This window comes from Eleutherodactylus coqui, chromosome 10 (genome assembly GCF_035609145.1).
Source record: "Eleutherodactylus coqui strain aEleCoq1 chromosome 10, aEleCoq1.hap1, whole genome shotgun sequence".
Classification (NCBI taxonomy): Eukaryota; Metazoa; Chordata; class Amphibia; order Anura; family Eleutherodactylidae; genus Eleutherodactylus; species Eleutherodactylus coqui.
In genome coordinates this window covers 41,538,428-41,551,617 of record NC_089846.1, presented here as the reverse complement: position 1 = coordinate 41,551,617, position 13,190 = coordinate 41,538,428, and the positions used below count along the sequence as shown (strand labels likewise).

At 41.1% G+C, this 13,190-nt stretch overlaps 1 protein-coding gene across 2 annotated transcripts in view; it reads left to right on the top strand.

Moving 5' to 3' along the window:
* The window catches only part of LOC136580357 (inverted formin-2-like), a 79,225-nt gene that overhangs the window by 50,567 nt on the left and 15,468 nt on the right, over positions 1 to 13,190 (top strand). For both annotated transcript variants that reach the window (XM_066580855.1, XM_066580856.1), the window contains 3 exons: positions 528 to 598; positions 4,642 to 4,749; positions 8,317 to 8,387. In XM_066580855.1, the coding sequence (XP_066436952.1) occupies positions 528 to 598; positions 4,642 to 4,749; positions 8,317 to 8,387 (250 nt within the window). The remainder of the gene's footprint in view (positions 1 to 527; positions 599 to 4,641; positions 4,750 to 8,316; positions 8,388 to 13,190) is intronic.

Below are 13,190 nucleotides of genomic sequence, written 5' to 3'. Positions count from 1 at the left end.
CCCAAAATAAGACAGTGTCTTATATTAATTTTTGTTCAAAAAGGTTTAACTTTTTTACATGTATAGCTGCCTGGACAGTATTTAAATTGACTTTTTAAATTAACTGTTAGCAGGGCTTAATTTTGGAGTAGGGCTTATATTTCAAGCATCCTCAAAAAGCCTGAAAAATCATTTTGCATCCTCAAAAATTCTGGAAAATCATTCTATGTCTTATTTTTAGGGAAACAGGATAGTTATACGCATTCTCCTGCAGAAGCTCTTTGGACTTTGTGTTTCTGCCTTATGTAACATTATCTTGTTGGATTTACTGCAAATTGAATTTTACTAGAGGACGATGAACTATTACAGTGTAATTACTGACTCAGAGCAAACTGAATTCAGCTTTTCTACAGATGCTGAAATGAATATAATGTATATTATATATCTAATCGAGCTGATGGTTTTACATGTGAAACATACAGAATGCTCAGAATTTAGAGAAAGTGATCACTTTATGACAAACTCTCTATTGTTTGCATTTCTTCTAGAGTTGCTGCAATGCACAGAACTTCATTTCATCCTGAAGCTGGTACTGAAGGCTGGCAACTTTATGAACGCTGTAAGTCGCATACTCCTTATATAGGGTAAACATCCATATAAGAGGATCACCCGCTGCTTTACTGCCAACAGTCATATGATTGTTTGGATTCTGAAAGCAGTGATGTAGTTGCAGCTACACCTGCTGTATGTCTGACAGATTGCCCCCTTTTGTCTTCACTGATTACATCACTTACTTACTATTACTATTTACCGTATGATGTGAACTGTTACACTGCGCTGACTATAGAATGTGAATAATTATATAATGTATCACATTATATGTATTTCATATACATTCTATTTTTACAGGGGGTGCCTTGCAGTGTTGGGGGGTCCTAGGCTCAGATCTTTGAAAAACTCCATCTAGATGTTGTCCTTGATCAGATTTGAACTTACAACTCCAGCAATGCATGGCAACAGTGCTCACCACTGAGCCACCAAGTGTATGTTCCTTCTTCCTCCTGATTCTTCCTTCTATGGTGCAGGAGGCAAGGTTGACGAAGGAGAAGAATAAGATCTTTTTATATCACTCTTTTTATTTGCTTTTTAGCATAAGGAAAATGAGACCTACCATATTTTTCTGACTATAAGAGGAAGTTTTCAGCATGATAAAATCTCGTTGAAAAGCATCTGTGCCTCATCATCCTGAGGCAGGAGGGTCTGACAGATCCAGAAACCCCTGACCACTATCTTAATGATCCAGAAGTGCGCCGATCGATCATCGGGAGAACTCAGCAGACATACAATAATGCAGCTGTACAGTCCCCCTCTCCCTGCCCGCTCAGTCCCATCTAGTAGAGAATGCTGAAGATCACTTATATATTTCCCCTGAGGTGCAGGTGCTCCTCTGTACACACAGGGACAGACAATAGCAAAGATTAAAGGTCTTGCAATAGTAGAGGACCTCTTATGATGGCATAACCAGCTAGAGGGGGTGATATATTACTACACTTGTTTCTGGGGATTTAGTGTTTTGTGTGCCTACTGCAGATGTGTTTGTTATATATAGCAGAGCTATATGGGTTGTGAGTGTGCATGCAGCAGTATGTATGTAGGAGCTGACTGTTCAGTTGATAGTCCCCTTTTCTATACTAGAACACCAAGGTTAATGATGGTAGCCCCTCCACTTTGATGGACCCCAGAGACGTTTAAATTAGTTTGAAATGTTTTTTCCTATTTTCTGTTGTCTAAACCTGGGGTGTATCTTATAGTCCGAAAAATACAGTGTATTAAAAGGCATAAACTGAAGCAGTGAGCGAGGTGTTACAAGGTAGCATGAATCACTCCATCTGATATTTTCTCCCTACAAAAGATGATCCATCAAATACAATAACCATGAAATCCCTTTTCCCAAACTCCCTTCTCTGTTCTCATGGACATTCTAAACCATAATTCCATTATCGGCTATAAAAGTTATATTGCACATTCACTTTTCAAGCGGGGATATGATGGCGTGTTTGAATGAGGAGGGGAAAATGCCAGAGTTCAGTGAAAGGTTAAATATAGTGGTGAGGTGGGAGATGACAACCGGGGAGAGGGACCAGAGAAGGTGTGAGGGAAGAGGGTCACTAGCGCTGGTGGTGGGGCGAGCAGAGGAGAGCAGTCTGGAGACTTCTTCCTCTGTCTATGAAAGGATATGAAAAGAACTCATGAGATCTTTTGTTTCTTCCTCAGATAAGAACTCCTCTATAAATATCTTTTATGCCCCCCCAAAAAACTTGAAAAAAACCTCTGCTTCCCTCCAGCTCTCTAATTCAAACTTTTCCATCTCCATAAAATATTTGGTGTGCAAAATTATCTCTTGTAATGATGGAATGCTAGGTCAAAGCCAATGAGATGGCGTACATTGCTTAGCCACCATTATTATTATACGTATTATATCTGCCCCTTTTGGAATATAATAAAATATATAGACCAAGGACAGTTTGTATGCCAACTTTTATGCCAATTATTACTTTATTAATTCCCATAATCATCGGGATTTAGGGCACAACCATCGACTATGAAAAAGATTAGTTTTGGGTTGGTGTCATTTAGGGCAAGCCAGCAGTCTGTCTGGAGATTTTGGGTTAGCCGAAATATTAAAGCCATATACCGCTCTATGGATTAGGTTTAAAAAAGTCTCTTTCCACATTTAATTTATTTCTGTTTTCCTGATCTGGACCTAGCTGTCAAGTATATGCTGGCCAAGGTGTGCACCATTTTGTTTTTGTTTCTATCACTGGAAGAAGGTCTGCCCACCTTTCTTTACAGAACTATCCCTTACTTGTAGGTGTAACATGGAGAGGGAATTCTTAGGAGACGAACCCATGAGAAAATCAAACAAGTTACATAAATGTTCCTGTGACAAATTTTGTAACCTAGATTTCAAAAAGTTAGAAGATCTTCTCCTCCTTCTTAGCCTTCTCCTCTGGAGAAAAAGGAAGAAGGAGCAAGACGAAAAAGCAGAGAAGGAAGAAGGTAAAAGGAAGGAGAATCTTGGTGGCTCAGTCGTTGACACTGGCGCCTTGCAGTGCTGGTGTCTAAGGAACCTTTTACACTGAACAACTTGTCACGGACGGATACCCAATAAGTCATCCCAGAGATAATCGTCCCTGTACTTGTTCCTTCATAAGTGAACAACTGCTTGTTTAGACAGGCTGACCATGCCCCATCCACGTGACTAACACCAGCCAATCAACAAGAAACAACATTGCAAAGGGATAAAAGAACATTTCTTCTCGTAAACACTGGGGTTCGACTACAATGCTATCAGTACAAAAGAACAGGAGGGGAGGGACCGACCCCCCCCCCCCCCCCCCCGCTACACATGCTGGAAAATATCCAAAAGGACACCAAATAAAACTATCTTCTATATTGAAAAGTAGATTAAAAACTCAAAGGAGCGCCACAAATAAAATCACCTCCAATCAACATGTTTCAGACCTGCACAAGTCCTTATTCATGGCGACGGTGCACAATACACATGAAGGAACCGTACCCTCCCTGCGTCACATGGTATAGCTTATCTGCTAAATAAATGTACACATAATAGATGCAAATATATAATTAGTAAGTACAGAAGTGCTGACAACCTTATATAACTAATTAATGCATAGTAAGACTGATTTATAATTGAGTCCCTTAAGGAACTTGGTATCCAGCAAGCATTACGAGATAAAAATGCCTTAGGGTCCTTTTACACGGGCCGATAGATCGTTCATATTCTCACATTCAGCGGAATGAACAGTTATCATTCAACTGCATGCCCCAACTGAACGGCGAAAGAGAATTAATTCGCTTCTTGTTCTTCGTTCAGTTTCTGCATGCAGAAAACTGAACAACCAATTGGCCCTTGTAAACAGGCAGTCCGTCATTTAGGAACTACTGCCTGTTTACTGTGAATGGAGGCGGATGGGCCAGAACGATCCCCGATCCGATCTGTCTCCAATCACTAGTGATGATCGCTCCTGTCTGAATGCACAGGAACAATCATCACTGTTGGTCTTCTGAAGTATCACGATTGATGAATGACTTGACCTTAAAGGTAAGTGGTGTACGGGCATTTAGTCTATACAATCCATTTACATTTATTTTTTCCATATTTCTAACAATCTTTGAGTTGAAGCCAATTGTGATGTTTATTCATATTAGTATATACAGTAGGTGACAAGTAATGACCCAAAGTTGGGTTCTTCTTTGCTGTAAAACAAACCCCATTTTGAAGTATTTTGTCCAGTCTCTCATCTATAGGAAATGCTTCTTTACAATTTCTCCCCCCGTCACCCATAGGCTATAATGGCATGCGTTTAATGGATATGTCATGAAAACCTGTTGAAAAGCTCATAATGTATGAGTGGAACGGATTCCATTATAGTCAACGAGTGATGGACGCCAACGATGGACCTCACAGCCTCTGTTTAAGCTTTTCCCGGCATATATATCAAAATGAGACAAAACCGTGATGAGAACAGGGCCAAAGAAATCTGTCGGGAGACGTTGGTGTATTGTGTTTCCTTATCTACATGTGGACAGATGTAAGGTGCTTTCTCACAGTCCATCGCACCTTGTGTGTTTTTGCAGGGCGGCTATGCGGGGAATGCGGCTGGTTTTCGTGTGTCATCTCTGCTCAAACTTGCCGACACAAAAGCCAACAAACCTGGGATGAATCTCCTGCATTTCGTAGTGATGGTACGTTGATGAATTGCGCAGAACAAAACAAAGGAAGGCGAAAAGTAAACTCAGCTTGGCCTGTAAACTAGATCAAATACTTACTCCCACAAATACGCGCTGCAGTGTTCTTAGGGTATTTACACGGACGATTTTCGTGCGTGATTCCCGTGTGTTGCACAGAAATCGCGCGTGAAAAGAACCCATTATTTTAAATGGATGTATTTACGCTGGCGATTTCTGTCTCGCAGCAATACTGCGAGATTGAAAAATCACAGCATGTCTTATTTTTGGGCGATTCTGTTTACGCATCGCTTCACAGGAAAGATCGCAGGTTTGGAAGAGCCATACCATCCGTATTTGCATTAGTGATCTTCCTGTGCGAGTTCAAAATGCACTTAAGAAGACTTAGTTCTGTGGCAAATATATTCATAGGAGACATAAATTCACATAAATAAATTTAATAAATCTACAATTAAAAAAGTGACATTTTTTAAATTTATTGTGACTGTTAGGGGTTAAAATAACGCATGGCAGCTTCTGCAGGTACAGCTTGGCATTGCATGTACTGAACTCAGGCTTATGTGCAACTCGTCTATGACAGAAACACAGTTCAGGAACATCTCAAGTAACGGAGATGGAACAATACCTCTACGGCGCCACCTATTAGAAGGCAGCATTCCTGCAAGTCAATGTTGGACTCGTTATGCAAGCCTTGTGACAATGACTGGGAATTGAAAGCCAAGCCAGAATCCATACACAGGCAGTTTTTTCGGGGGGCTTGCCCCTCATCAGTGTGCAACAGGTTTCTGGCCTGGCTAGCGACAGGCCTATGACGAGGGTCAGGGACACTATCTAATTCCCAGTCATTGTTACAAGGCTTGTTTAAGGAGTCTAACATTGACTTGCAGAAATGCTGCCTTCCAGTAGGTGGTGCTGCAGAGGTTTTGTTCCATCTCTCTTATTTGCATATTACCCAGAGGAGCACGGACAGCCTTGTAAGTGTCCTCACTCACCTTCTAGGTGCTCTCCCTAAGGAAAAAAGATAGCGTTACTGAGAAACATCTCAATGAACAGTTGTTGTGCTGAGATTGTTTCCAAAAGGGGTTTGGAACTCTGTACTGAGTGTTGCAACAAAAGAGTTGATTTTTATGAACTACGTATTTCAACACTCAGCTGTCCACTTCTGTGAAGTTGTGTGGTCTGCAGCTTTATGGCGCAGCTGTTGCTGCTGAGCCAGCTTTCTGTCTCCATGTTTCCATTGCACAAAGAAGGCTGTTTAACGGTAGACTGTGTTCCATGCAGCTTCATACTATGAATCCCCAGGGTCTCCATGTGCTGCAGTACAATGCTGTGTTAGGTGCCGAATGTATAGAGTTCTTCTCCCGTAGAAGAAATGCTCCTTACATGTGGAATCCAGAAGAGTAGATCACATATCTTGGAGGTACAGTAAATGTCCCACATACCTCTATGGGTGCCCTACTACTGGTGGCCATGTGCATGAGCCCAATAAATGATACTTATCTGGGAAGATTGAATAACTATATTCACACTGGAAGGATATACTGTGGAGTTATCATTTAGATTTGTGGACAGAAGATCTGCAACTTTTTACAGGAGCAGCAAAGTGGATCCACAAACTGTAGAAAAAAAGATCCACTGTGATTTTGGGATTTTAAATCTGCAGCATCTCAAATTATGGTGTGAGTTTTCACTGTTAATTAAAATAATATAACGGGCAACTGGCACTGTCGACCAGGATCAGCGATAACTCTAACCCCTGCTGCTTCATCCCTACATGCCGCAGTCAATGCTGACCGCATTATGTAATGGTGGGTGCTCCCTCTGTCAGCCCAGTGGCTCTGTACGATGCAATTGCAGGGCTTATTCACACATCCGTATACTGGCCGGGTTTTCACGCCCGGCTGATATACCGTGTCCCTTTCTGCAGGAGGAGGACGCGCTGAGTGCACTGAGCTCCCACCCCTCTCCGCCCCATGCCACTATTTGCAATGGGAGGGGGCGGGACGGGGTGGAACTTAGCTTCCCTGTCCCACCCCTCCTATTGCAAACAGTGGGGAGCGGCGAAGAGGGGGTGGGAGCGGGAGTTCAGTGCATTGATCCCGGCCCACCTCCTCCCCCTGCAAAAAGGGAGACCATGTATACGGGCTGGGCGTGAAAACCCGGCTGATATACGGACGTGTGAATAAGGCTGCAGGGAGACTATGCGTTTGCTTGGCAATCAGAGAACTTGCACTGACCCCCAGGCCACCATGCCTGTGAAATGTAAAATAATACACTGCAGTACAGGAATATCACAGTGTATTATATAAGCGATCAGAAAGTTGAATGTTCAAGTTTCCTACATAAAAAATTTTTAAGTTGCACCAAAAACCGAGTGAAAAACGCTGCTTAAAGAAAATCCTAATTAGTATTGCTGCATCAGTAATGACCTGTACTGTGAAATGAACACTTTATTTATCTCATGTAGTGAACACTATAAAAAAGAAAAGAAAAACACAATAAGCCAAATGCTGTCTTTTGTTTGTTTCACCTCCCAAAAATGCAGTGAAAGTAATCAAAAAAGTTGCATGTGTCCAAAAATAACAGCAATAAAAACTACAGCTGATCTGGTGAAGAACATTCTTCATCGAAAGTCCGTCAATGGAGAAATAAACAACTGGCCTTTGAATGCAGCGATGACAAAAATACAATTTTTTTTCCAAAAAGCTGTTTTTTTGTGTAAAGTTAGAAAAACCTAAAAAATATCATTTTTTATATCATACCACTGACAAATAAAAGATAAAAACAATGACAGAATTGCTTTTCCACTCCTCAAAAAATTAATACAATACAATATGTTTTATGTATCCCACACTGGAATTAATAAAGGCTACGGCTCACCCTGCAAGGAACAAGCCCTTATATGGCTGTGGTGCCGATGGAAAAATAAAGTTATGGCTTTGATGAAAAAATTTCAAAAATGTCACTTTCTTTAATTGGAGATTTTGAATTTATGTCTCATGTAAATATATCTGACGCTGAACTCAGTCGCCTTAAGTGCATTTTTAACCCCTTAGTGACATAAATAATTTTAGTCTTAAGAGCCAGTAAATGGTTTCCTCTTTTGTGTTCCAGCAGTCATAACTTTTTCCCCACTGTATGTAGTCGTATGACAACTTGTGTTATGCAGGACAAATTCTACTGTTTATAGGAACCAATTTCATATAAAGTACTGAATAACTTTTAGTAGTTTTTTATTTATTTTTTTTTGCTGGGGACAACTTAAAAAAGCTGGAGGGTTTTATTATGTTTTACAACTTTTGCGCAATATAAACACTTTTTTTTACTCTTTGTGTGGCACCACATTCCAGGACCAGAACATTTGGATTTCAGGCTTGGTTTTTGTGGGACAGCTTTATTCGTACCCTTTAATATCTTGTGATCAATCAAATACACATTAGAAAAACATAGTAATTAGTATGTAGATGGCAGACCAGTAATAGGACGCTGGGGACCTTTAGCATTGTTTGGGCTGCGGTTTTCTCCAGATTGTTTTTCTTTCTAACTTTTTCTTTGTGTTTAAAGGAAGTCCAAAAGCAGGATCCAAGATTTCTTTCATTTGCAGATAAACTACAGCATGTTCACAACGCCAGCAAGTAAGTCAAGTCATTCAATGAGAAGTCTGTGATGTATCAATACTTTGTATTGTTTTTGTCCTATTGGGGCATATTCACATAGGTCAGAAATGCTACGGATAACTGGGTGTTCACCGCGCGGAATCCCTACTGTTCAGCTTTCTCCTGGGTCAGTATGCTTGTGCACCAAGCAGATTTCTGCAGGAAGCAAGCAGCTCCATTCCCACTGCAGTGGCTTGGTTTTGTATTGCATGCCAAGTTGCCATTGAAGTGAATAGGAACTTTGCCTGTAATACTAAGTCTGTCCACTGCAGTGGGAACGGACCTGTCTGCTTTCTGCAGAAATCAGCTCAGTGCATAAGCACACTGGCCCAGAAAACAGCTGATCGGCAGAGGTCCCGGGGAGTGGAGCCCCACCAATCTACTATTTATGACCTACCCTATGAGTAGGCCCATCAATAGTTTGCCACTGGACAGCCGCTTTAACTGGTGTAGATTTGCTGCTACGGATGAGTTGTGGATTTGGGATGAATTTTCTCCTGCAAGAATTCTGCAGCAAATCTACAGCATGTGAACATATCCTTAGATGCTATTGGCTATCAGATTTGTTTGTGCTAAATTGCTCTTTCTACCCATGTGTACCATATTGTGTAAAGTGTGATTGTTCTCAGTGAGAGAAACCAGGTAATCTTGTAGATATGATACCTTTTAATAACTAACAAAAATACATGATGTTACAGCAAGCTTTCAGATCTTCTCTTGATCCTTCCTCCGGCTAAAATGGAACTGGTTTAGATGGTGCACATATATAATATACGAATGCAGAGAGGACACACCTCTTGATTGAAATACAAATGTTCACACACAGAAATTTGAGAATGTTTTGCACTCAAAATTTAAAACAACAGACAAACTGAGTTGAGAGATAAATACTTAATCAGTCCACTGAGCTCAGGAATCTGACAGTTTTATGTCTTATTTCTCCTTCAACATGCATTTGTATATTATATTTGTGCCCCATACAAACCAGTTCCATTTTAGCTTGAGGAAGGATCGATAGAAGATCTGAAAGCTTGCAGTAACATCATGTATTTTTGTTAGCCATTAAAAGGTATCATATCTACAAGATTACTTGGTTTCTCTTACTGAGAACAATCACACTTTGCTTTACTGGTTAACACCGTACCAAACCTTTTCTTCGTTTTATCATATTGTGTAGTCACATTTTTGATGTTCTGTGTTGGATTTTAAAGGATGTGTCTGGAGTTTAACAAGAATATTGTATTAACTGTTTAACGATTAAATTCATTTTCACGGGTGCAAAAGTAGTTGGACAAGCTAAAAGAATTTTAAATATATTGGTTGTTTTTAATACCGGGATGCAAATACTTCTGGACACAAGTATATATTAATATTCACAGTCTCAGATATCAGCCACAACTATATACATTAGCTCTTATATTACCAGTGACTTGTTATCAGTCCAAACAAGGCAAGTTTTGAAAATCTAATGGTGGCCCTTGGATGAACCTCTTTGTACAAATTTATTACTGCAGTTCCTAAATCTCTTTGCTTGTGATCTACAATCACTCTAAGCCTTTACAATCTCTTTCTACACATTAAAATACAGCATTTTTTTGTTTTTGTCAATTTTTTAGATATTGTACTTTTTTTTAAATTGGATCTGTTCTATATTGCATTGCTTTAACAGAAACAAAGCAAACAGCCCTCTCCTAAATCTTACTCTCACCCAAACAGAAAAGGTACATCAACGACCCTTATGTAGTCCATACAACATATAATTTTAATGATTTCTCCCAACATACATATCATGTCCCTGCATCATCCTTAAAATGTACCGGGCTTTTTTCATTCTGTGGACTGTATTTCTAATTTTCAGCAGTCTCTAAGCTGGTGGGAGGAGACTAAATGCTATGATGTACATGGAGAAAACAGCAGATACTGCTCTCTGTACAAACACACACATAAACAACTGCATCATGGAGGACACTAGAGAAATACGGAGCAGTGTAGATGAGATTCCAGTAGCTCTAACACAGTAAATAACTTACCTATAGCTCCAGCTCCTACATCTGTATGAGTCTCTGCTTCTCTCTCTCCTCTTCCCCCTTCTTCTCTCCATAGATATCTCTGGGCAGCATGAGATTTCACGCCCCTCCACCTTCTCTTCACTGTTTTGTTATCTCTGTTACTAGAGACTGGAATTATTTGACAACAGGTATCGGACAGCAAATTAGAAGCAAGGGAGCCACCTAGTGGCCAGCAATTTAGAGGGATTTTTTTAGCACAAAAACATCATAAGTGATTTACACTTTTGCTATTTTTCACATGGGCTATTATTATCTAAGCAAAAGTTTTTGGAAAACGTAGTGAGTATTTATGGAAAAGATACTGTCCTCGGTCATGACGGTTGTAGACAATCCTGACTCATCTAGCCAAATTAACTAGAGGTCTCAACTCTCTCTCCTGATTTCAGCAGTACGCACTTTCCACGTATGTTGCTATCTGTCCACGGTTCACGTTCTGTATCTCTTTCACATCCAAGAGATGTGTCTGCAAGGGTTGGGAAATCACAGAGTCCTCCATCTGTAAGCTGGAGCTAAAGGCTTTATTGTTATGCATAGAAAGCTATCATTTCAAGTGGCCGATAATAACATGGATATCCATGTATGGACTCAACATAAGTGAATGGCTTAGTTTTTGGAACTTGCACTTTCTTCACCACGTCAGCATGTGGCTCAGAATGAGGTTTCATACTGAACCTGGAGCAATACACGTATGCAGGGAAGATGAGAAAACTTACTGCAAAATATATGTATTTGGGCTTAAAAACATGGGCGTGTTTTTTCCCATTATGCGGCCATCATAATTACTGGCGGTATTCTCACCAGTTAATAGTATGGACGAGTAAAGATAGGACTTGCCCTTTCTTTCTTGTACATAGTTAATACTAGGGCAGGCCCTATCTTCCCGCTATTTTTTCTTCAAATTCCCATGCTATGTCGCAGAGTTTAAACGGACCGAGAAGGGAGTTGCACATACGGCCGGGTGAAGCCGCCCTTTGAGTTGTCTTCCACTGTCAAATTGTTAAAAATTTTATGGAGCTGTTATATGGATGGTTTCAAATCTGCATCTGAACCTCCAGCTGGAGGTTTTTGTCATAGATTCGGCTGTAAAAACAAAAACAAAAAATTGGGCTACTGGGTGAAAAGCAGGCGGACCCCATTATAGTCAGTGGGATCCATCCGGCACTGTTCGGTTCCGTCCACAGACAGAACCATTTGGCTGCAGGGATTCCCCTTTCCTGCTCCCTTAACCGAGCAGGAAAGCAGAATCCCCAGCGCAGGTGTGAAAGCAGCCTAACTCCTTTTAGGAGATCTGGGTCGTGACCAATATAGGCATCATTACAACTCCAACAACCGTACTCATCCAGACTTTCCGTACTCTTAGGGAAGGAATATTGCAGCTGGATTTATGTTTTATAAGTCTAAGGCCGGCTTCACACGGCCGTGACGGGCTCCGCCGTGGAATTCCACGGTGGAGCCTGTAACGGCGCTCCCCCAGAGATCCAAATATTTACCTGCGGATCTGGCATCCCAGGTCCCGCATGATGCTTCGGCGCGCATGTGCAATAGAGCTCGTGAGGCGCCGTAGCGTCATGTGACGCGCCCGCCGTGTCATATGACACGCCCATGCTATCTTCCGCTGTGCTACAGAGAAAGATACCATGACGGGCAGCTTCCATTGACTGCAACGGGTGAGAACGGGTTATTTTACGGTGCGGAATTCCGCACCGTAAGCACTGTGCTATTATGTTCAATAGAACCTAATAGCTGCGGGCAACGCAGCGGATTTAACGCGGCGGAAATCCGTCCGTGGGAAGGAGCCCTAAGAAAGTTGGTAACAGTTTCTATGTGACCTATAAGAGTAGTAATATTTATTTGTTACCCAGCTTTCTCAAAAAGAAAAACATTTGGCACCATCTTAGCCGATAGAAAAAAAAGTTGTTGCCCTCAGTTCGGCCTCCAGGACACTGGCATATTTGGATCTGTGTGCTGTCCGCATTAACCCCTTGAGTGGCAGGTTTCCTACCACCCTGTCGTGCCCACCAGGGCAGGTTTTTTAAAATGGTCTAATCATTGAATTTCAACTAGTTTTGCAGTTGCGTCTCAAGAGCCATAACTTTTTCATTTTTCCATTGACATGGCCATATAAGGGCTTGTTTTTTGCGGGACAAGTTGTGATTTTTTAAACAGGGGGGAGGAAAAAAAGAAATGGGGGAAAAAAGAAAAAAGGGGCCATGTCATTAAGGGGTTAAATAATGTATTAACTTCCTTCTCTGGGTCATTAGGACGCACATGGATACCACATGTGTGATTGTATTTTTTATTTTTTACAAAGTAAAGGGAGACAAGTGTTTTTTTAATTTTTTAAATAATTTTTTTCCTTTTTTTTTGTTTTTTTTTTTAATTTTTTTTTTTTTTTTTTGTCCCTTTAGGGGACTTCCACAGGGACCCATCAGGACCCCTGATCACATTCCAGGGGTCCGATGGTGACAGCCCTTTACATGCTGCAGTGACAGCCCTTTACATGCTGCAGTCACATAGACTGCAGCATGTAAAGGGTTAACACAGCAGAGATCGGAGGTTTTCTCTGATCTCTGCTGTAAGAGCTAGTACCTAGCTGTCCTCTGACAGCTAACAACCAGCTCTCCCTGCCACAGAGACCATCGGCTTGCTTCTGACAAGCCGATGGTCTCTATGGCAACCTGTAAACAAAGCAGGACATTGCCGACATGTCGGC